The sequence below is a fragment of the Carassius auratus genome, unplaced genomic scaffold (genome assembly GCF_003368295.1).
Source record: "Carassius auratus strain Wakin unplaced genomic scaffold, ASM336829v1 scaf_tig00216239, whole genome shotgun sequence".
In the NCBI taxonomy this organism is placed as follows: Eukaryota; Metazoa; Chordata; class Actinopteri; order Cypriniformes; family Cyprinidae; genus Carassius; species Carassius auratus.
This window is the reverse complement of record NW_020528470.1, coordinates 7,844-30,961: the sequence shown is the minus strand read 5'-3', so window position 1 is coordinate 30,961 and position 23,118 is coordinate 7,844. Positions and strand designations below refer to the sequence as shown.

At 39.7% G+C, this 23,118-nt stretch overlaps 1 protein-coding gene and 1 pseudogene across 4 annotated transcripts; one reads left to right on the top strand and one right to left on the bottom strand.

The window, feature by feature from the left end:
* Positions 1-756: 756 nt before the first annotated feature.
* On the top strand, positions 757-9,960 carry LOC113097400 (transcription factor RFX3-like; annotated as a pseudogene).
* A 3,443-nt stretch (positions 9,961-13,403) lies between these two features.
* Positions 13,404-21,269, bottom strand: LOC113097398 (mothers against decapentaplegic homolog 4-like). Of its 4 annotated transcripts, none has more exons than XM_026262635.1 (12): positions 20,970-21,269; positions 19,645-19,985; positions 19,390-19,564; positions 19,277-19,306; positions 18,939-19,148; positions 18,296-18,421; positions 18,062-18,169; positions 17,274-17,324; positions 17,017-17,200; positions 16,773-16,941; positions 15,630-15,768; positions 13,404-14,473 (listed from the first exon to the last, which is right to left on the bottom strand). In XM_026262635.1, exons 2-12 carry the CDS (start codon positions 19,882-19,884, stop codon positions 14,262-14,264), a joined length of 1,644 nt encoding a protein of 547 aa, XP_026118420.1. In that variant the 5' UTR covers positions 19,885-19,985; positions 20,970-21,269; the 3' UTR covers positions 13,404-14,261. The 4 variants fall into 4 exon arrangements, with proteins under 4 accessions (XP_026118420.1, XP_026118419.1, XP_026118421.1 ...); XM_026262634.1 differs by having other exon boundaries at positions 19,645-19,982; positions 20,971-21,269; XM_026262636.1 differs by having other exon boundaries at positions 17,017-17,194; positions 19,645-19,982; positions 20,971-21,269.
* Between the last annotated feature and the right edge of the window lie 1,849 nt (positions 21,270-23,118).

Genomic DNA, 23,118 nt, shown 5'->3' with positions numbered 1-23,118 from the left:
AACAAATCTAAATATTGAGAAAATCATCTTTAAAGTTGTTCAAATGAATTCTTAGCATTGCATATTACTAATCAAACATTAAGTTTTTATATATTTACGGTAGTAAACTTACAAATTATCTTGATGGAACATGATCTTTACTTAATATCCTAATGATTTTTGGCATAAAAGAAAAAGTGTAATTTTGACCCATACCATGTATCGTTGTCTATTGCTACACATATACCCCGAAACTTAAGACTGCTTTTGTGCTCCAGAGTCACATTTAAGCGCTTACCTATTAAAATAAATCAACATATTTTGTGATAATGGGTCTGTTCTTAAAAATACAGCTTCTAAAATTGGTTTTTCAATTTTGGGCTTTCGCAGTGATGCCATTTCTGATTCCCCAAAGTGAAGTACGTTTAAAAAATAAAAAATTTATGGCAATGGAACACTCTTGTAATATTCTTTATTGGCATTGATTGTTCCACAAAGAATCTTTCCAATGCACAAAAGGTCTTAGTGGAAAAGGATTTTTAGAGGATTAAAATGTACTATCCAGAAGATGAAGTTGTTGCAAAGTAAAGATTTACTTTAAAATGAGATGTTACATAAAGAGTAGTTTCATCATTAAAGGGTCATTTTAGATTTCTTCCAGCTTTTTATTGTTACACTTTCAGAAACTATATATAAAAAAGACAAATGTATCATTTTGTGAAAACTACAGATCATACTTTCTCCATTCAGAGATAGTTGGATCAAGTCTAGTGCATTATGGGTAATGTGGTTCTCCTACCATTTTGGCAAAAGGAAATTTTTCTCACGTAGAAGCCAAGTTTTTCTTGTCAGCAGTGAATTACCTTTAATTTCTGACTAATTGGTCTCAGTGTCAGCGTTTGCTTTGCTCTGTTCTGAATGAAAGTTAACAGAAGCTGGATGATCATGATTATATCTGCGGTGCAAGTGTGTGTTTGGTGGCTGGGATGCTTCAGTCGGGTCTGTTTCTGCTTAGCTCTCTGTCGCTACAGCCTCATTTGATTTATTTCCCCCCTTTTTTGTTTTTGTTTTCCTTTATTCTTTTTGCTCTTTGGTCTATCAGATTGAAATGGCGATTGAGACGCTCCAAAAGTCTGAAGGTTTGTCCAGTCAGAGAAGTTCGCTGCTCAACAGCCATGTAAGTTGTGAACATGCACAGCTTTGCTTTCTTTGCACGATCTGCTTCGGTTTCTCTCTCACTCGCTTTCTCTCTTCCTGTACTGTGCCATTCAATAGAGTCACATGATCAATTCGAAACTTTTTCTTTATTTGTTACATTTGAAAAAAGTTCTGAAAATGAGTTTAATTTCAGATTTCCAGTGTGGACTTTCTAAATGGCACTGTCTTTTTAGGTTATGCATCTTATTTTGTTAAGTTTGTTTTTATTGTTTTCCATGAATTAACTTTTAGCATTTGTAATATTTGTAAACTTTTGTATTGGACGAGATGTTTTATGATTTGCTGAGGTTATAGGACCATTGCCATTCCAAACCTGTGACTTTCTTTCTTCCATAGAACACAAGATGCAATTTTTTTTTTTTTTTAACCCTCTGGTCCTTTTCAGTAATTTTTGAATGGAAAAATATTGTATGTTTTGAGAATCGTCGCTTCGTTGAAATGAGATGACACTTAAGTGACTTTTGTAGCATTAGATATGTGAACACACACACACACACAAAAAATCATGAACAAGATTCAGATAAGTTAAAAAGGTAAAAAAAACAACAACAAAAAAACACTAATTCTAATGAAAAAAATAGCTCATTAAAATTGGTAATAAATATTGCATATTATTATAAAATTTCCTCAAATTATAAATAAGAATAAAAAATATTATAGAACAAAAATGTATTACATTTATTTTCATAAGGGGGAAAAAAAACCTTTTGAGGCTCCGGTCCCTATTGACGGCGAAGGAGCCATGTGTGACTCCCAAACAAAAAGGCCCAGAGGGTTAAAGAAATGTGAACTTTTGAGAATCTAGCTGACAAGTTTAGCTGTTCTCCACAGCTGCAATGGCTCCTGGATAATTACGAGACAGCGGAGGGCGTGAGTCTGCCACGCTCCACTCTCTACAATCACTACCTGCGCCACTGTCAGGAGCAGAAGCTGGATCCGGTCAACGCTGCGTCTTTCGGGAAGCTCATCCGCTCCATCTTCATGGGGCTGCGCACACGCCGCTTGGGCACCCGGTAAAATCCTCTCATTAACACATGCTCAGCTCTGTTCTGTACTCTCCAAAGCTGCATTCATTCACAGCAGACTTGTTTTCTCAGAGGGAACTCTAAATATCACTATTATGGGATTCGTGTGAAGCCGGATTCTCCTCTGAACCGGTTGCAGGAGGACATGCAGTACATGGCATTGAGACAGCAGCCCGTCCAGCAGAAGCAGAGGTACTGTAGACTCTGTCACGAAAGAGATCTGTAGTGTACGGTTCCCAACAAAACAAATGTCAAGGTTCAATTCCCAAAGAAATGCATGAACTGATCAAATGTATACCGTAAATGCAATGCAAGTCACTTTGGATAAAAGCATCTGCCAAATGCATAAAGGGAAATTAAATCTCTAGATTCAAGCCAGTACAGAAGTTGGATGGCGTTTCGGGGAGAACTTCTCCACCGGGGGGCAGCACACACCTAACGCTGCGGAGCAGACGTTCATCGCTCAAAGCCAGCACCATCAGCAGTTCCTGGGTAAAACACTAGAGACCGTTAGCTCACATTCATGTTTCAGAAGAGCTTTTCTAATTCTCCTCGTATACCCCATTTAGATGGGTCCAGAGCTCTGCCAGAGTTCGTCGAACTTGACCTCGGAGAGCCTGTGGAAGGCGTCGGACCCGAAGACGTCAAAGCCCTTCAGACGCTGTACAGAGAGCACTGCGAGGTCAGTCGTACAGGACATCAGTTACAGTTCAATTCTCAGCTCCTTGAGTTCAAAGGTTAAATGTGGTGTCACTGGTTTTCACACGTAGGCCATTTTGGACGTAGTGGTGAACCTTCAGTTCAATCTCATCGAGAACCTGTGGCAGACTTTCTGGCGCTATTCTCCCTCCAGCTCCGTGGAGGGCGTCACCATCACTGAAAACAGGTGTGTCACTCGTTACGTTCCTCTTTGGTGCTTCTACAAGTTTATATTAGATTGAACAAGTATGGTTATTTTGTATGCAGTGGTTTGAGCGAGATCGAGGGCCGCCTGCCGCGGAGCACACTGATTCTTCTCTGCAGAAACGAGGCAGTGCTCAAGTGGATGAACACCTGTGATCACCTGATGTACCAGGCCCTCGTGGAGATCCTCATCCCTGATGTTCTCAGACCCATTCCTAGTGAGTCTCTCTTTATAGTCACAGCCTCAGAAGCCACAGATCATTATGGATCATCACAACACTCTTATCTTCACTGTTTTGTACGGTTGAGATACTATAAACCTTCTTTAAAAAAAAAAACAGAGTTCCACTCCTTGATTCTGATTGGTTGAGCTGCGTTCAAAGCCGAGTAAATTACGCTACAAAGTAACATACACCTTTGTTTACGTTTGTGTGTTGCTCGGCAACCACTTTGTAGTAACCACAACTGATTCTGAGGAGCTATATTGTTTGGTGGAAGAATACTGTTGTTATTAATATCATTACACTTTATTTGCTCTGTGAAACCTTACTATCTATATGGAATAACAGTTTTAAAAAAGCAATAAGCACTGTGAAGCCGTGGTTTACAGTGAATAACACAATTTAGCTGTTATAAATTCACTTTAAACCACAGCTTCTTGCTTTATTAAACACTAGCCTATTCTTGCACCAAATTACAAATACTAATGGTAAACACTAGTCTGATAACACCTTTTATAATTGGCTGGTTCTCACCAGACTTTGTTGATAGACTATAATCTGGCTCTGAGATTGTCCCTCGTGTGGAATTTTCTCGATAATATAAAATCCTTATTTTTGTGAATCTTCATTTGCGTTCGACAGGTGCCTTGACTCAAGCCATCCGTAATTTTGCCAAAAGCCTTGAGGGCTGGCTCACCAACGCCATGAGCAGCATCCCTCAGAGGATGATCCAGACCAAGGTAAGAGTGCAGAGGGTTACCAGCTGTTTTACTGCCTTCCCACAGTCCAAAATGAAAGCCTTTGTCCACCATAGAAATCCCAAAAGAGTTGATCCTTTGTTTGGCAGGTTTCCGCTGTTAGTGCCTTCGCTCAGACGCTCCGCAGATACACGTCTCTGAATCATCTGGCGCAGGCGGCCCGTGCAGTGCTGCAGAACACCTCCCAGATCAACCAGATGCTCAGCGATCTCAACCGGGTCGACTTTGCCAATGTTCAGGTTTGTTGTGCTCTTTGTGGCATCCATTCTTAACAGAAAAGGCTTGCCATCTAGGGGCGGGTTTTAAAAATAAAGAATTGAATCATAAAATTAAATTACTATTGTTTTGCATTAATAAGTGAAGCAACTAATAATATTACACATTTATTTCTTGGTAATACAGTAAAGCACTGAGCTTGAGTTGGGAGGCATGCAAAATTTACTTAACAGTAATTGTTTTAAGGAAATTTATATTTTCTACTGAACTGAATAATATTATCCTGAACTGACCGGCAACTTTAGTGATTACAAAAGCAGTGCTTTTTATTTGCTTTTTATGCGTATTTGTTTTTCAAGGCACTCTGTGACTTTTCTTCACACACAAAAAAAAAAAAAAAAAAAAAGCAAAAAACTCTTGACAAAATTTGATTTCTTGTTGATTTTTATGATTTTGTAATTTAAAGCAAAAAAAATATTGGAAATAAATGCCATCTACTGGATTTTTTTTTTGGTAATTTGAGGTCTTTTTTGAATTTTAAATAAGTGTTTATTTATCATAATGTCTAATTTGGTCATTCAATTAGAAATAACATTTGAATTGAGATTTACAGGGCTGGAAATAGTTGTGTGAAATGCTTGAAAGTCATTCAATTTCTCTCTCAAAAGGATGAATAAAGTAGTAACATTTGACTATTTCTGCCACAACACCACGGTTATAGTTATCTTTACTACTACTGGTTTTCTACATCAGCGCCGTTTGATCAGTTTATAACAGAGATAAAAATCTCCAGACTGGCTCTTTTTTTTGGCAACTTGTCCAGACTGCAGATCAGGGGCAAAAATCTGAGCAGAAGTTTTGTAGACTATTCCAGCCTCACAATGTCCATGAGAAGGTCCATCACAGTGATGTTGTGATGGTTGTTGATGGCGTACAGGAGCAGGCCTCGTGGGTGTGCCAGTGTGAAGAGGGCGTAGTTCAACGCCTCGAGCAGGACTTCAAGGCCACCCTCCAGCAGCAGAGCTCTTTGGAACAGTGGGCAGCTTGGCTGGACAACGTGGTCACTCAAATACTCAAGCCGTACGAGGATAAACCATCCCTCCCCAAAGCTGCACGCCAGTTCCTGCTCAAGTGGTCCTTCTACAGGCAAGACATTTCACACTTGGTTCAGATTGTGTAGATTGAAACCATACTGGGATCTCCCCAAATCCTTGTAGACCAACCAAATGAAGCAAGAATGTCTCATACACCCTTACAATCAAAGTGTTAACTGTACTTTTGCATGTTTTACTGTGCTCTCACAGCTCTATGGTCATCAGAGACCTGACCCTCCGCAGCGCGGCGAGTTTCGGCTCGTTCCACTTGATCCGGCTGCTGTACGACGAGTACATGTTCTATCTGGTGGAGCACCGCGTCGCACAGGCCACAGGAGAGACGCCCATCGGCGTTATGGGAGAGGTAAAGACTGTGTGTAGCTCAGCGTGAGCCGTAAAGAGCCATGAAGTCAGTCTTTCTCTCTAATCACCATTTCTTTGTGCTGCTCCGTCTATCGCAGTTTCAGGACCTGAATACCATGTCACCTGCCAACATCGACAAAGGTAAGCTCAGACTGCAAGCTGAGACCTCATTACACCCAGAGTTATATAATTACAGTCTGGACTAACGAGCCAAGCCACTTTAGACCAGTAGGGGACTCTCAGATTTAGTTGCTTTCCTTTGAGAAACTGGATTGCTGGAGGAGCCATTACTGTACAAACACTCTACAGTTTGTGTTCCTGCATCACGAGGCACATATTGTGATTCATCATTGCACATTACATCCTTTTTGGCACCAATCCAGCCCATTGTTGAATAGCTTATCCATTTTTATTTCGATGGATAAAATAATCAAGCTACATTGCCCTACATTTTCTTTCTTTTTTGAAGAAAAAGTCATTATTTACTCACTCTTGTGTTGTATGTGCTTTCTTTTTCAGACCACAAAAGGAACACTTATACTGAATATACAGCATGTGTTTAATTTTGTGTCTTTAAAAAAAAAAAAAAGAAAGCTTGATGTTGATCGCCATACACTGCCTTATACAAACAAGTGCGCAGGACATTTTGTGGTCTGAAAAAGAAATAAGGGGATACAACATTAGGACAACAAAAGGCTGAGTAAACTTTTTGGGTGATAAATGGGTTGTGAACACCATTTCTTTTTTTAATTGGCACGTCTCATTCTGATGTCTGCTAGACGAGGTGAGCGAGATGGACAGTGATCTGGACGAGGAAATGGAGGAGTCTGACGAGCCTCTGGCCAAGCGGGAGAAAGCGGAGACGGAGGTCATCCAGGTGTTGCAGGTGGGAGCCGTGGAGGACGGCAGCGGCGCGGTGGTGAGCGTGGTTCAGTCCAGCATGCTCAGCACTTTACCCTCGACCGAGCACATCCTCAGCTCGAGCGGAACCAGCACCATCCGCCACTGCGGCAGTGTGGGAAACACATACGCCTCGGTCTGAAAGCACGTCCGTTTCGCTCTTATCCCCCATGAGCGCTTTCTATCTCTTTCAGTACCATGTCTCCAAGACATCTATTCTTAGCGAAAATGGATCTCCACGACAGCTCCAGCGAGCTATTAAATCAACTTTATGATGTGATGGGATGCTGATTGTAAAGTTTAAAGCCCTGATGTTAGTAGAAAGCATTATTGGATGACCCAGAACTCAAATCCAAGCCACTAGCTCCACCAGGGACACCATTCGCCTAGTTGATATTTATCACTTCTCTATTACTGTACTGGTTATTGTTTACGGTTTGGTTTAGAACATTGTAATTGGCCAAATGTTGCGTGCGGTTTGGTTAGGGAGTGGAAAGTCTCGCTGTGTGTAATCGAAGCGGGCTAGACGAGTGTTTCCAAATGCCTTCTGTTAGTAGATTTAGTCGTGTGGTAGCTCGAGTTTTTCGTTGTACATATATGCTGCATGTGTGAACTGTATTGTGGGTCTTTTTCTTTTTACTAATTGGACCAAAAACACAAGTGTGAGAGACAACAGGGCCATTTCGAAGCTTTGCTGCTTCGGTGCGATGTTGCAGAACAGAGCGAATGTCAGGGATTTTATGTACCTCGGGTTCATCTTAGTGCCTTAACCCAAACAACAGCTTTTCATTTCGTCTGAACCGGTGAAGCGACACCGAAGAGGCCACTTGTGTTTGTACTGTAACCCACACCGCCAGAGAATATTCATAGTAGACATCTGCCACCCAGTTCATCACGGTGGACACGTGGCTGGATTTGTGATCTGACACTGAGCACCTACATGAAAATTCAGGGTCATGGTTTGCTAAAACGTGTCTGTCGCTCACTTACTGCTCCCTATCTAACGTCAAGGCCCGTTCGTTCGTTCGCCTCTGGAATCAGGTGAAGTTGTGTGAGCGAAAGCGTGGATTTGGCCGAGTTGTTTTGTCGTGGTGTGTTTTGCGTCACCCTACCTCACGCCGGCGTTGCCGGTCTTACTCACAAGTCCTGATGGGATTGTGTCTCTTCTTTGCTGACCCACATGTTCTTGTTTTAAGTTCACATCAGCTGCCCTCCAACATCGCGATTGGTGGACCAAAAGTTGATAAAGAGTTTAAACATTGGGTCCTGTTCACAAACAAGCAGATTTTACATTTAGGTAAATTGTACTACTGATTTTACCAACCATTCATTTCATGCAGGAGACCTTTGATTTTATAATTTTTTTAATCTTCTGCATGAAAAGATGATGGAGTTTAGAGAGTTTGTTTAATTACTGTGAAATGACAAATGTTAAATCCTCTTCTGGAGATCACAGCATATATGTTCATGTAAAGTTGAGGATGAACTCTGCTGTTTGGTTTCAGATTGGTGCGACTAACTAATGGATAATTTTTGTACTTGACCTGTCAATTGCTGTACTATTGTGGAAAACACTGGAAAATTGTAGTTTGAAAACTAAAAAGCATTATTTTCTTCACTACTGACGTTATTTTAAATGAATGACTGTGTGCGCCGAAGCGGTTTCATGCATCTTTTTAATCGATATGTATTATCTTAATTTTAATTCATGTTTAAACCATCCTGATCGTTACCGCTCACTTGAAGAGATCCCGTCTGACGTGTCCAATTTTCTGATAATCGTGATGTTGATTTATATTTATGTGTGCAATCTGTGAAAGTCACCTTTTTAAGCGTAACACCCAGTTATTAAAGATTTTCTACAGCTGGAGAATTATTTCTGAGATTACGTAATTTACTCATTATGGTTTTTGTACTTGCGAGTTGGAAGATTTTTCGTTTTCGTTTCCTACAGAAGAGCTTTGGTTTGGTTTGTTTTCCTTCTGTCCTCGTGCCTGGACTACAGACAGCTCTTCACTATTGGATAGATGTGTTGATCGTGTGCGATGACTCGACTCAAAGTGCTTTTGGTCTTGCATGCCTTTTCTCGTGCTGCTAGAATATCATGAGTTCGCTTTCGGACAGCGTGCCAGAAAGTATAGAACAGTTCATTGCGTTAATTTCAAACCACATGCCTGTTTCGACTCTAACTTTGCCAAAACGGAGGGGTTCACATACTTTTGATTCGGAAAGTCTACTCTGTTGCATTGTTTTTTTTGTTTTTTTTTTTTCTGACCAAGACACTAATATTTAAATGGGAAACCTCAATGGACGTTTGCAACCTTTCTCTGGATATCAATGCAAAGACGCTTCTGATATCAACATATCAAGCGCTGAGGAGCGTGAAGACAAGACTAGAGACTTCAGTGCCTTTGACTTCTCCAAGACCTCCAGAACCAGTACAAGCCAACGCACGGCTGGACGTCTCCCAAAAACACCACTCACCTTTGACACATATGCAGTTTAAAGGCACCCAAACTGATTCAACTTCTGATGAAACGATGACATGAACAGAACTCTATTGGGATTCCACCAATACGAGCACTGCACTATAAGTGTCATCATGAGGGGTTTTGCTTTTGGTTTACTTCTATTTTACGTAGAGTGACATGCTTGGTTTCTATGTCGTCTTATTTTAGGAGTTTTTCAGAATATATTTAAGTGCCATTTGACTGTTTACGTAGTGAGTCGTGGCCTGCTGTAGCGCGTTCAAATGCAAGCACAAGCATCGTGGTACTCAGAACTGAAATCCTAGATGTAAATATTCAGATAAAAATGGAAGGATATTTATTTACAGTCCCTTACATCAAGCAGTTTAATAACAGATGTGCTTTGAAAGTGTAAATTGTGATATTTTCCCCCATCTCTCGCGCTCTCTTTATCGTTTTGGATGATGTAACTTACATATACAGTACATTTTTTCTTTTTTGTGTGTTGTTTCAATTTACCTCTTAGTAAATTATATCTTCTTGAAAATTGGTAAAAGCTGACTAATAAGTGTAGAGTGATTTGTATTGTGTATTTTACATGAAGGATAACAAAACCCGGGGAACTTTTATATTTATAAAATGATATATTAACATTTAGTGTGTCGATATGAGGAAAATATAGGAATTATCCAAGACACATGTAGTTTGTTTTTTCTGAATATTTCAGACTTGAGCTCAGGCTAGCTTATTAGTGTCGTTTTCTTAAATTCGTGGCTTGTCTTTCAATTAATAAATCTTTTCTTGTTGAAACGAGACCTTGTTGTGTTCACTCTTGCAAAATGACTTTTTTTACGGAATCGTCATTTGTGTATATATGCATATTTTAGATCATTAGTGTTTAATATTTAAAGGTTAAAGGTTTTTGAATGAACTTGATTTTATTTACCTGATTGGATAATTTAATTTATACATTGAAAATGTTGTCTAGCTTTTCCTGTAATGGCGCGAATTTACTTAGTCTCTTTTACCTTACTACAGATTCACCAGATTTGTTGGCTAAAGTAAGCTTTAAAACTAAGCATGAAGCACATATACTCAGGCTAGCAAACTTATATACTTATACTCAAAGTTATAAAAGTGGAAAAACGAGTTTAATCTCAGTATTTACCTTAATGAGGGAGGCCTTGATGTTTGTAGTGCATCCGAGAAAACCGTTGAAGTGACCGGCCACGCCCATACATGAATATTCATATGATGATTACGTCACTAATGGCGTCGAGGCGCACGAATAGAGCATCACAGTCCCGCCCACAGCTGGTGCCGGAAGTAAAAATTCAATGCAATTAATGCATTTACATTTGGGGTATAAACTTTCTCCTTTTGATATTTTTATATAAATGTTGAAAAGACTTGTGCTACTCCGTACTGTTCTACATAGCATTTTTTTTTTTGTGTGATCTGTTATTTTACATTCTCTAATGCCTTGTTATTTAATAAAGGTTTATAAAATAAAATAAACATTTGGGGTATAAGGCATAAAAACGTAACCATACATTGTACCTAAAACCAGCTAAGGCTGTAATAATCAATAGTATATGCTCATATAAACGAAAAAGGATCATGGGGCACTAACCTTGTTTTGATATAAATGTCTTTTATTCGCGATGTCTTGGCTAAGTACTTAATTACCCACAATCCCACAGTGATGCATCTGATTGGTGGAGCTCGTGTAACAGTCTGGTTAAACCCATAGGTTAAACCCCGCGAAGACTGAAGAGCATTAATAAAAAAATAAAATAAAAACCTGTGTTGCGTTTTTGCACGGTAGACTTATCAGTGCAATTATGATCTTCATGGCTGCCATGAGAGTTTTGCAGGGAGGTTGGTAACTTTAGCTAGGCTACTGTAGCCATCATATGGTATGGGTCATATCAAGCATTTTATAATGCCACTGTCAAAACAATATTTAGCCTAGGCATAGCTTTTTGTGCATTTACTGAACATTTGTGTAATGGCAACGACATGTGTTGACGACTGAGCGGTGATTGCAGTCAGGTACAAAGCACTGCACCATATTGCTGACGTTATCGTTAACCACTTTCAATTCACACACGCACACAATATATAAAATACACGATTATAAATATAAAAATCAATACACAATACCTATATAAAACACTATTTTTTTACACAATTAATACTGAAAGAACTGCTATTACTGCACATTCACTATATAAAATAAAATTCACTGGAGGAAAGAGTTCGCGCGGGCAACCGTCATCAGATTTTGAAGTCGCTCAAAAGGCTCGTTCGCGGTTGTGGGCTTCAGTCGAATTCAATGAGGCGCGGTGGTTTATGGGATGAGTAGTTCCTGCGCTCGAAATGAAAATATGTACACAGTCTTGTGACTTTTTTTTGGATTTTCTCTTAATTTTTTTTAACTCGAAATGATATGTTATATGCTTATGAGTTCAGGCGTAGCTGGTTATCCTCACACATGCTCCAAAACTCTTTAGATACGGATTTTTCCGAAAGTCAACGGGAGAAATGAATGGGAAATTTACTTCCGGCACCAGAGCTCTCTCGGGCTGTGGGCGGGACTGTGATGCTCTATAGTAGCCTACTCTTCTACTACAACAACAAAAAGTCTGTTCTAACCAATAAATTAAAAATAATTAGTATTGTCTTTCACCTGTGCAGATCAGGTAACATTCGGAGAAAGTAAATGGTTAAATTTAAAACAAAAGGTTTCTTCACAAATACGTTATATCAAATTGTCATAAGGATTGTTTAAAAAAAAAAAAAATCTTCTAACCCAACACTATCTTTTAGCAAATATTTTCTAAATATGTTTTTGCTCTTTTTGTGAATTGTTTCATCAGTGCACATTACAATAATGAAAAAATATATAGTTTTGTGTTTGTAATATTTCATTAAAATGAAATTGCTTGGATGAGAAGACCTCACCTAAACATACCTTTTTTTTCTACTTGCAATAATTCTGTTTTATGTTGACTGGAGTCCGAGAGAGATTTTGCTCCGATATGAAAAGCCCGAGCACAAAAAAACAACAACACATTTCTGTGAAGATGAATAAGTATGATACACACAAAACTTCAAAATCAATTTAATAATATACTGTATTTGATTACCTGCTAAAAGTACGAGCTATTTGAGAAAATGCTCTCACAAGTGCTCTCTTCTTGTTCAGAAATTTCTCATTTCTTTTTAAACAGAATAACAGAAGTTTGATCCGTCATCTAAACTCTCTTCGAGACACGCAAGGCTGACGTTATCGTCTAGAGTAAATATGTCATTTTATAGAGAAAACACCATCTCTGAAGAATACTTGGATCTTATTTCCCATCATATTCATGTCGTATGGCTTTCAACGTTCACATCAAAACACTCCTTTCCAGTTCATCTCATATCCATACATGGCCATCATTTGTTATATGAATAACTGATAATCTCAGGCATCAGAGGCGTGTGGTATAAATGGTATAAAAGAGTGAATTCATCCATTTCCTGTGAAAGGATCTTTAGAAACAGATCAAATGGAGCCCTTGTGACCTTTGACCAGCTGTGAAAGCTGCATTAAACCAATAATGTGTTAAAGAGATACTTGTGCAAGATCAGGATGAGTTTGTTTCTTCATCAGGTTTGTAGAAATGTAGCGTTGCATCAGTGTCTCATCAATGGATGCTCTGCAGTGAATGGGTGCCGTCAGAATGAGAGTCTGATAAAAACATCACAAAAAATCCACAGCACTCCAGTCCATCAGTGAACATCTGGAGAAGACAAAACCTGAAACACATCCAGCATTAAGATGATTTTAACTCAAACACATAGAGTCTATAATCCATAATAACACTTCCTTCAGTGAAAAAGTGTTCTGGTCTGAATCAGGAGAGAAATCTGCACAGATCAAGCAGCGTTTAAACAGATCTAAACTAATCTGTGGCTGATTTTGATGCACTTTTTCACTGGAGGAAGTGGATTATAGACTCTATGTGTTTGAGTTAAAAACGTCTTAATACTGGATTTATTTCATCTTTTTTCTTCTCCAGATGTTCACTGATGGACTGGAGTGCTGTGGATTATTGTGATGTTTTTATCAGAGTCTCATTCTGACGGCACCCATTCACTGCAGAGCATCCATTGATGAGACACTGATGCAGTGCTGCATTTCTACAAACCTGATGAAGAAACACACTCATCTTAGGTGATCTGAGGATGAGCACATTTTAATTTCTGGTTATGATTCCTGTAAACCAAATTTATTTTCTGTAAAAGAGCTGAATTTTTAATCACAGGCTGCAAAGAAGAGAAACTGAAAGATGAAAAAGAAAAAAAAAATAGTACATAAAGTGCTAAAACAAATACATGGCTAAAAAAAAAGCATTCAGAAGAAACTGGTTGTTATTGCTTGTAGATGAATGAGTCTAAACTAACCGTTAACACATCTTGCTTTGACTGATAACAGAATGCAGCGAGAAACTTGCAAAATAAAAACGTCAACCAGCTTATTAGCTACTAGTGAGAAGCTCGAAAGAAAACGCACATGTTCTGTACATGCATCACCTGCTAATACAACCGTGAGTCCGAACCCAAACCGCTTTAACCCAAACGCCACGACTCACGAGAGAGGAAATGATGTCACATGATGTTCAGGTGTACGTCAGCCGTCAGTCTTCCAGAGCAGCTTTTAAACGTTCGGCCTGAGAGACTCTGGTTTGCATCAAGAGATGAAGACCAAAACAAAGTAGGAAATAAAAGTGAAATCTGACAGTCTGATTGAAACGGACTCGGTTCAGACACGATGGGAGACTCTAGTGACTAGTGAAGAACAGCAGGAAGCAAGGGTCTAAGAACAAATTCATTTTAACAGCTCCCAGCATGCACCTCATCTTCATGCAAAACACTTTTGAAGCTTTAGTGTCACTACAACACTGGGACCTGTGCACTTCAGGGTCTGAATGTTAGAACACGGGCTAAAACAGAAGAAGCAAATGAAATAAACGCAGCCGTGATGTTGACCTCTGAACCGTAACGGTCTCTCGGCATCGTCCGCACAGGTCGGCGGTCCTGGGTTTGTGAGGTCCAGGGTCTGGTCTCAGTCCAGCGGCGTGGGGTCAGCGATGGGCATGGTGTGCAGGACCTCGTCCAGCAGCTGCAGCGCACGGTGCAGGTGGATCTCGATCCAGCAGGGCGTCTCTTTGATGCTCTGTCGGGGGTAATCCGGACCCCAGCCCTTGACGAAGCTCATGCGCAGGATGCAGAGCCGGCGGAGGTCATCCACACCGATTCCAGCGGCCGCAGACAAACCTGCAGGAGCCATGACACTGAGTGAATCTGTGATAACACATGATGCACTTTACACCAAAACACATTCAGAGCTACGGAAGCTTATTTCCACCATCTAATAAAAATAAAGTACTGAAAAATGTGAATTCTTTAATTGCACAATTATTAGTTTTTCCTTACAATCCCGAGAGGCAACCTCAGAATTGTACGATTAAGAATTCTAAGAAAAAAGTACAAATTGCAAGACGTAAAGTTTTATAAAACGCAGTTCTGAGGGAAGAACTGAGAGAGTTAAGTTCACAATAACCAAAAATTATTTGTAAGATGAAGTAACTTTTTTTTTTTCCATAATTCTTTCAGAGAAAATTAGAAATCGCAAGATATAAAGAAAGAATTCTGGACAAAAAAAAAACAAAAACAGGATTAACAGAGAAAGAACAACAGAGACATAAAATCATAATTCTGAGAAAAAAGTAAATATGACAAAGTCAAATTTCTGAAAAATAGCAAAAAAATTGCAAGATGAAAACTCACAATTTCAAATGCATGCCTTGCAACTGATAAACATAAAAAAAAAAATCTGTAAATTGAGAGAAAAAAAAACTCAACTGAAAGAAAAAAGTCAGAATTCATTTAAACTCTCAATTACCTTTATTTTATAAATAGTTATTTTATAACTGATTTACAACAGAACTACACTTATTTAGACAGCAACTTTGTTTTAAAACACAGATGTCTATGCTATTAAATGGATTTTTGAAAATGAGGCTTCATGCAGTGTGTAATGTGAATGCAAAAACTCTGCAAACCATTACCGTCTCCAGCCGCCAGAGGGCGCTCTATGCTGCTCAGTTCTCCTGTAGTCTACACTGAAGACACAGAGCGCCCTCTGGCGGCTGGAGACGGTAATGTTTTCTCTTGGTTCTAAATAAATGCTACTTATAGTCCAGTGCGACTTATATATGTTTTTTTCCTCATCATGACGTATTTTTGGAGTGATGCGACATACTCAGGTGCGACTTCTAGTCCGAAAAATACAGTAAGTTAGTGTCTCTCAAAAGAGAGAAGCCTTCAGATATACAGATATATATGAATAAAAACTGCACAAATCATATGATTAGCATCAGCATCATGCATTTGCTGGTACGAGATGATATAGACTTTATGGCGCTCTTACTGATAGCAGGAGCGATTCCTCCCACAGATCCAGGGCCGGGGATGTTTCCGGCCACCGCTGCTGCTTGAGCGGCTGCTGCTGCTTGTGCGGTCGCTGCCTGCTGCTGCATCTGTCTGTGACACTGACGCAGATCAAACACCTGCAGGACACAACACCGCTCAGCTCCATGCCAAATAGAACAGAACTCTCTTGATTTCTAATATTTTGGAGTTAATACTTTGCAAAATAAATGTTTTATGTATCTTGCATTTCATATCAGGAAATATACAGTGAATTTCAAAAGTCTGGGGCTCCTGTAAAAGAAAAAAAAATCTAAATTCTGTACATAAAAAAAAAAAAAAAAAAAAAAAAAAAAAGTAAATCTATTTCCAGGCCATTTATTATTACCAACTAACATAATTATTAGTCATAATTAACAGAAGTTTTAGCCCTTGGTAGAAGTTGGATTCAAAAATAAAATAAAAAAATCTCATAAATTACACTTGAAATATTGTTAAAAATGTAATTAATTTACCTCTGAAAAAAAAGCATAAAATAGCAAAAATATATATTTACAATGTAGATGCAAGCAAAATGTTAATAGGTCAATATAACCCTTCTAATTAAATTATTATTACTGTGTTTCAACAAATTTGAAAAAATATGAAAATTAACCATGCAGTCACTAGAAATGTGTACCTTGGATATTAAACAATTTGCATACATAAAATTTTTATCCAAGAAATTTTTAACTGACTTTAAATCAATTATACAATATTTATTTATTTGTATATATATATAAATAAAATATTTTATTAAAATATATATAAAAATAATAAAAATGATTAAAACAAACAAAATTACTAAAACTAAAATGAAAAAATATATATATATAAAATAATTTTTTATATTTTTCCCCCTTTATTTGTTTATTTTTTTCTATATAAACCATTATAAAAATAACTATTTGTATCTTAACTAAAAGTATTTCCATAAATGAGGCAATACATTTCCAAAGCTGAAGTCCTGAATTGTGAGGTTTTTTATTCTTATGGTAGAGAAAATGTTTCTCTTTATCTCAAATATTTCTTCTTAATTTTTTCACTTCTCAAAACCCTAAATGTCTCCGTCAGGGCTGCCCCCAGACGCCCCTCTCGTTCTGACCTTGATGTAAGCGCTGGGGTAGATCTTGTGCACAGCGTCTCCTGGAGCTCGACCGGCTTCACGATCCAAGTAGTAGCTCTGGACGAAGACGGCGTGATCGCTCAGACAGCGAACCCAGACGTCCCCCTCACCTTTACACTCCAGCTGGACGCCCTTCCCAATGTGCAGTCTGAAAACAGGACACAACACAGCAGATCAAGCTCAGTAATCACCAGCTTCACCAGGGGCACGGCGTCAGCTCTACCTCGCTCTCTCGATCGCCTCCGTTCGGTGGACGTTGCTGAGCTGACCGAGACAGAAGCGGTCTCCTCCGGAGGGGTCCACGTACCCGTCCACGGTCACGATGGGACAGGACGAGGGAACTTTAAAGGTCTCGCCCACCTGAACGTCCATCTCGAAGTAAGCGATGGAGCACCAGTACTCTGGAGCTGCCCGAGAGCAGGAGACCATGAGACACCCGAACACGAACGAGATGAGATCGAGACAGAATCAAACTCTTACCAGGGTGGTTGGATATCGGTGGCTGGAACGCGATTTCATTGTGAACGGGCCCTGAGGAGAAATAACACGGACAGAGTCACAGAGATGAACAGATTAAAGGACTACTGTGTGAACAGACCCATGTAAATCATCAATCTCAGATTGTTTTACTCGAAATGTTTTGATTGCAAAGCCATGACACTATGTAATCATGCACTTTTGATTGTTTGTGGTTTTCCCTGTTGGGAAGAGGTAAAATTTGTTATTTTTACAGTAGATCACTAGGTGGGACCATTAACCCTTTAGATAGGCCTGTACAAAAAAAGGCTTAGTTTCTGGCTTGTATATGGAGTTATATGGAGTATAGAAAAATTTCAAAGCATTTTCCCAAAATATGGGTCAAAATAAGATTTGTCACCAGAAATAATACCATTAGCTCAAACGCAGAGAAAGTTGTGGCCAAAATAAGACTCAACTTTACCCCCTAGTGGACGAAAACATCTCCAACAACGCATAAGGGTTAAATTTTTTTTTTTAAATAAAAAAACGTGCAATTAATTGAAATCATGAAACATACATAGAGCCTTATGAAATACATTTTCATGTGTAGTGAACTGAATTGATAAAAGCATTTTTTTTACTTTTTCTGTATTTCATTTAACTAATCGTCCCCTATGAAGTTTTTTTAGAATTTAAATTTTTCCGTATTGTAATATAGTCCCTGTTTAAGCGTGATGCCGAAGCCTCTCTCATAGCCTCCAGAGGCGCTCCAGACTGGAGCTCAGTGTGTTTCTGCGCGAGACACTCACAGAAGTGTGCTGGATGGGCCATGGGCGGATGATGCTGGAGGTGACCGTTCTGATGGGGAGGCACGGTGGGGGGGAAGTTACTGTTCCTCGTCCAGCTGGAGCCGGCGTCTGTGAACAGAAGAGCAGAGAGCACACGTCTGACTCCGGACATCACATCTACTCATGCTCAGGAGATGCTGAAAAGCTTTCGGACTCTAGGAGGAGCTGCTGGGTGGAGGTTCACTGAGGGCTTACTGTGGTGGTACGTGGAGGACTGGCCGGGGGGGAAACCATTCTGCTGTGAGCCCTGCCCCATCCCAGAGGCAATCTGCAGCAGACCATCGCTGCTGTGGCTTCCTGAGAGAACACTATTGGGCTGAGCTGGGGAGAGAGGGCGGCATGCACACGTCAACACACACACAAAACATCAAACACGAGCGTGCATCACTGTACCAGACACTTACATCAGGTTCACCTGCACGCACAACACATGGAGAGTGCTCCAGAGTTACACATATCATTAAAAAGCTGATATAAAAACTGAAACTGCATTGGGTGCAATTAAAAATAACATGTCTGAAAAAAAGCTTTAATGACAGCTTTCTGTGTTTCAATGAACAAATGTATTATGGTGCATCACTAATCATAGTTGTATTTACGTTTTACAGCTGAAGTCTATATTCTGTAGCAACCAGAAGAACATGAGCTAGTTTCCCAGGGAATGCATTTAGATGTACAGGAAGCTGCTCAATGCGTCACACTCAGTATTTCGCATTCGTTTCCGTGTTGTTCTGGTGTGTGAATAGCGCCCAGCCCTAATCAAGAATACGATTCCTCCACAAACGAGAAAGCTTTCCAGCATGGCCTGAGTGTTTAAGGACTGTGACGTGTGTCGTACTTGTGGGTCCCACTGCGATGCTGGAGAAGGCGGAGGTGGAGGCCGAGCTGCTGCCCTCTGCTGGCGGGAGCATGGAGGGCGTGCTGAAGGGCTCCGGGGCCACCGGGCGAGAGGGAGGGTGTTGAATCGTCTGCATGTGTCCCTCAGAGCTGGACAGAGACTGCTGGCCTTCATAATCATACTCGTCCTTCACCATCAGACCCGACGGACCTGAAACACAATCACACGGACTTACACATTACAGCACGGCAAAATCAAACCGCTGCTTCCGTAATGCGCCGTGTTTGACTGGATGCTAAAAAATATTATTATATATTTTTCAATAGAGCATCACTCACCAGAGCCTGACAGTGTGAGTCCAGATAAATCTAGAAGAAAACACAGGATAGTTGAATTAAATCAAGTCCATCATGAACAAGCTTTACGTTATTTAAACAAACATTAAACGGACCTATTCCTGGAGACACGACTCTCTCGTAATGGTAAGGGTTCACACACACGCTGTCACACTTCAGGTCAAAGGCAAACTGGCAGTACTTGACGTGTTTCAACTCGTTCTTATGAAGGTCCGGCCATCGCCACAACCGTGCATAGATGACATGTGGGAATCCTTTACGACCAGCCACCTAAAGGCAGAAGAGAGGAACACACACATGTATATACACACAGATTCAATGTGAAGAGTGTGGATGCGGTCCTGTCGCACCTGCAGACGGCCGTCTAGTGTTCTCTGTATGGTCACACATTTGCTGGGATGAGCACCGTTGGTGGTGATGGCGGTGATGAGCGAATCCAGCTCGTCTTTCTTCTCCTTCAGTTTCTTCACCAGACTCTCAATGGCCCGTTTGGCGAAGGTCTCGCTCTCGCCGCCCTGTCTGTGACACATCAGACTGTGCACGATGCTCAGACAGGCGTCGTTACTGGTGGGGGGGTTTGTGATGGACATCCTGCGATGGTTATAGGCTTCAGAGAGTCTCCTGTGTGCTGCTTCAGACTCGTTTCAGCAATGCACTGCGGCCAGTGAAGGGTCCATCCAAACGTCCCCTGCCGAAGGATTGAGATTATTAATGAGCAACTGATCATTCTTAACATATTTAAAATTAGTTGATAGACATAGATATGTGGCTTTTGATCTCAAACTTCTGCCTTTTTTTCTTGCAATTCTGAGTTTGCATCCCAGAATTCTGAATTATTTTCTTAGAATTGCGAGTTATGTTTAATTCTGAAAAATAGAAGTCTGCTCACAATTCATACATTCACGTATATCACACATTTCCCATTTTATAACTCACAACTGCAAGTTTATATCATGCAATTATGAGAAAAAAAAATATATATGTGTATATATATATATATATATATATATATATATGTGTGTGTTATTAAAGAAGTTTCTTCGGTTAATCGGGGCTGCATTTAATTGCTCAAAAACACAGAAAATAAAACAGTTAAATTGTGAAATATTATAGCAATTTAAGATAACCGTTTAATGAGCTGAAGAGACTTCATTAAAAACTAACAAAAATCTTACTGATCCCAAACTTCTGAACAGCAGTGTATATAAATATTATAAAATAGTAATATGATGTCAGGATATCAGGTTCATATCAGGACACTGGTTTTACTAAAGCTAAATGTGAATATTCATTAAAGTAAACACACCTGAAGTTGTTTAAAACAAATATAAGCAGGTAAAATAAATCTTCTTATAGAACTGAAAGTGTCAATAATCCTCTGACAGCCCAAACACGGTGTTTACCAAGAGTTTAATCTGATAAAGCGTCTCTCACACCACAGTGATCCTTCACACAGGTGATCTCAGCCTTGTACAGGTGTAGAAGTGTCGTAAACTAGTGGATGTGATCTCAGAGATGTATAAACGAGCTGAAGAGAATGTAAACAACGTGAGATCTGCGTGTTAGCATAACATGCTACATGTTAGCACACGAGCAGCGGTTAATTCTGAACTAAACTTATGAATGAGACAAATTAAACACGTTTAAATATGAAAGTGGGTGTTGAAAAGACATACCTGCTATGCCTACTGTGGATGAATCTGACTTAATCTGTCCAGTTTTGGTGGTTTTGATGTGAATCTTGTTAGCGGCTTCCGCGCTTAGCAGTCTTAGCACGCGTTATCTACGATTTAAAGCGACAACAGATGTCAATAGATCTTCATCTGAGCGAGAACTCTGTTAGACGTGATTTGGCACAATATTTCTATCAACAGGAGAGCAAAAACAGTCACAGCGTCCAGCGAAAATAAACAATTTAGGGGCGATGGTCTCACACCCTGCTGTGCGAGATGGCGAGACGCGCATGCGCACTAGTGATGGGTCGGTCTTTTTGAATGAGTCTTTAATGTGACTCGGGAAGAAAGAGTCGTTTTGGGAAGTGATTCGTTCAGTTGCGCATGCGCAATATTCTACATGTTCTGTTCTGGAATTAGTCTAGTTCACCTGAATAGCATCCATGACATTGGAGAATTATTTGGGATTTACTGGAAAGTTACATTTACATAAGAATTCTTCGTAAACTAAAATAAGACCTTCTGAGGAACTGGTAAACTTTCTCAAACCAGTTATTAAAAAACAAAGATTTTCTCTTATATAAAATGTATTGATTGTTCCAAATGAAGTAGCTACCGCTGAGGGTTGATTAAAGATTAATGACCATGCAAGTAATGTGTGTTTATGAAAGTTAGATAAACTGTACGGGATTCTAGTAATATTATAAATCAATGGGAAAGGGAGACCTCTTAATCTGGAAAAGTAGTAATTGGGTATAAAATTCCAGATTGAGTTTGGATTAGATGTTGTTGTCCACATCTAGAGAGAGTGCAGAGTAACCATTCAATCTTCGAGTCATCAAGTTTAAAAGTTAGAAGTAAGAACTTCTTCAAGTAAAAAGTTAAAAGCTACAATTGGAGACCAGAAACGCAGTAACTGTCTTAAGCCCCTTTCACACTGCCATTCTGGCAAATACAGGGGTAAAGTGTTCCTGCAATTGTTCCCTGGTCGCTAGATTTGGCACTTTCACACTGCCAGTGATGACCCGGTATATGTGCGTGCTTTCACACACAACCCTTGAAGATCCTGTAACGACACGTGACATCAGCGCGTGACGTGTAATGTACGAGTCGACAACGCTAGGCACGTTATACTTTCACTGAAGCCAGCGAACGATCTCGGCGTCAGCACGGAAAGTGAGGAACTAACTGATCACAGCTTCATTACAGTTTGCATATATGTTTTCGTCGCGAATGTTGATCTTCCTCCAAAACAGCCAGTAAAAGAGTCGCGCGATAACACGCGTCATCATTCGATACGGAATTAGATCTGGCTTTTGTTCACACAGCGCTCGTCCCGGGTCGAACCCTGCAATGTTACTAGGTCCCTGACCCGGGTTCAATTCGGTTATCAATTCCGGGACGTTGTTGCTTTCACACAGAAGGCGACCCGGCAATGTTCCGGAAATATTGCGGGTCCGACGTGCAGTGTGAAAGGGGCTTTAGAAAAAAGGGTTCATTGGGGTTCAGTATATACCATAGGGTTCTTTATTCAACTCCAAAGAACCTTTTATGCTAAAAAGGTTCTATAATGACAGATTATAATTGGCCCAAAGGTTCTTTAGGCTATTACTCATATATTACATTATTCTGCAACATTTTGTATTTGTAATTAAATTATTGTTTGTAGTAACTGATTTTTGGAGAAAAACTGAAATGGCACTCTTCTTGTGATATTGATTAACTACATAAAAATGATATAAATATATACATTTTCTAACCCCCTATATCTTGAATTTTGTGATCATTCACATGCATACATAAATGCATTTGAATACACCAAATAATGCATTGAAAGAACGCACTCAAAATGCACACGCGCACTAGTATGGACTTCATCATGTAACTTTACATTAGCCTAGATGCGTGCACTTTTTAGGCACGATTTGTTTAGTTTTTGAATATACTTTATACTGTTAAAAGGCACATCATTAAAACAAAAAATACGAGTTCACATATCACACCTGTCACACACCTGGACTCATTTAGTGTTTTTGCCCCAGTGACCCAGTTTCTGTCTTCCGTGTTTAGTTTGATTAGTTCCCAGGTGTGTCTATTATCTTCCTCATGTGTTCCATGTCCCTGTTAATTTAGTTATTCCATCCACCTGTG

Coding starts and splice junctions, on each gene's coding strand:
- LOC113097398 (XM_026262635.1), bottom strand. CDS start 19,884: ATGTCCATCACAAACCCCCCCACCAGTAACGACGCCTGTCTGAGCATC. Junction 17,201..17,273: donor ACCGATATCCAACCACCCTG/GTAAGAGTTTGA, acceptor GCTCTCGGGCAG/CTCCAGAGTACTGGTGCTCC. Junction 15,769..16,772: donor ACCCCAGCGCTTACATCAAG/GTCAGAACGAGA, acceptor TGTGTCCTGCAG/GTGTTTGATCTGCGTCAGTG.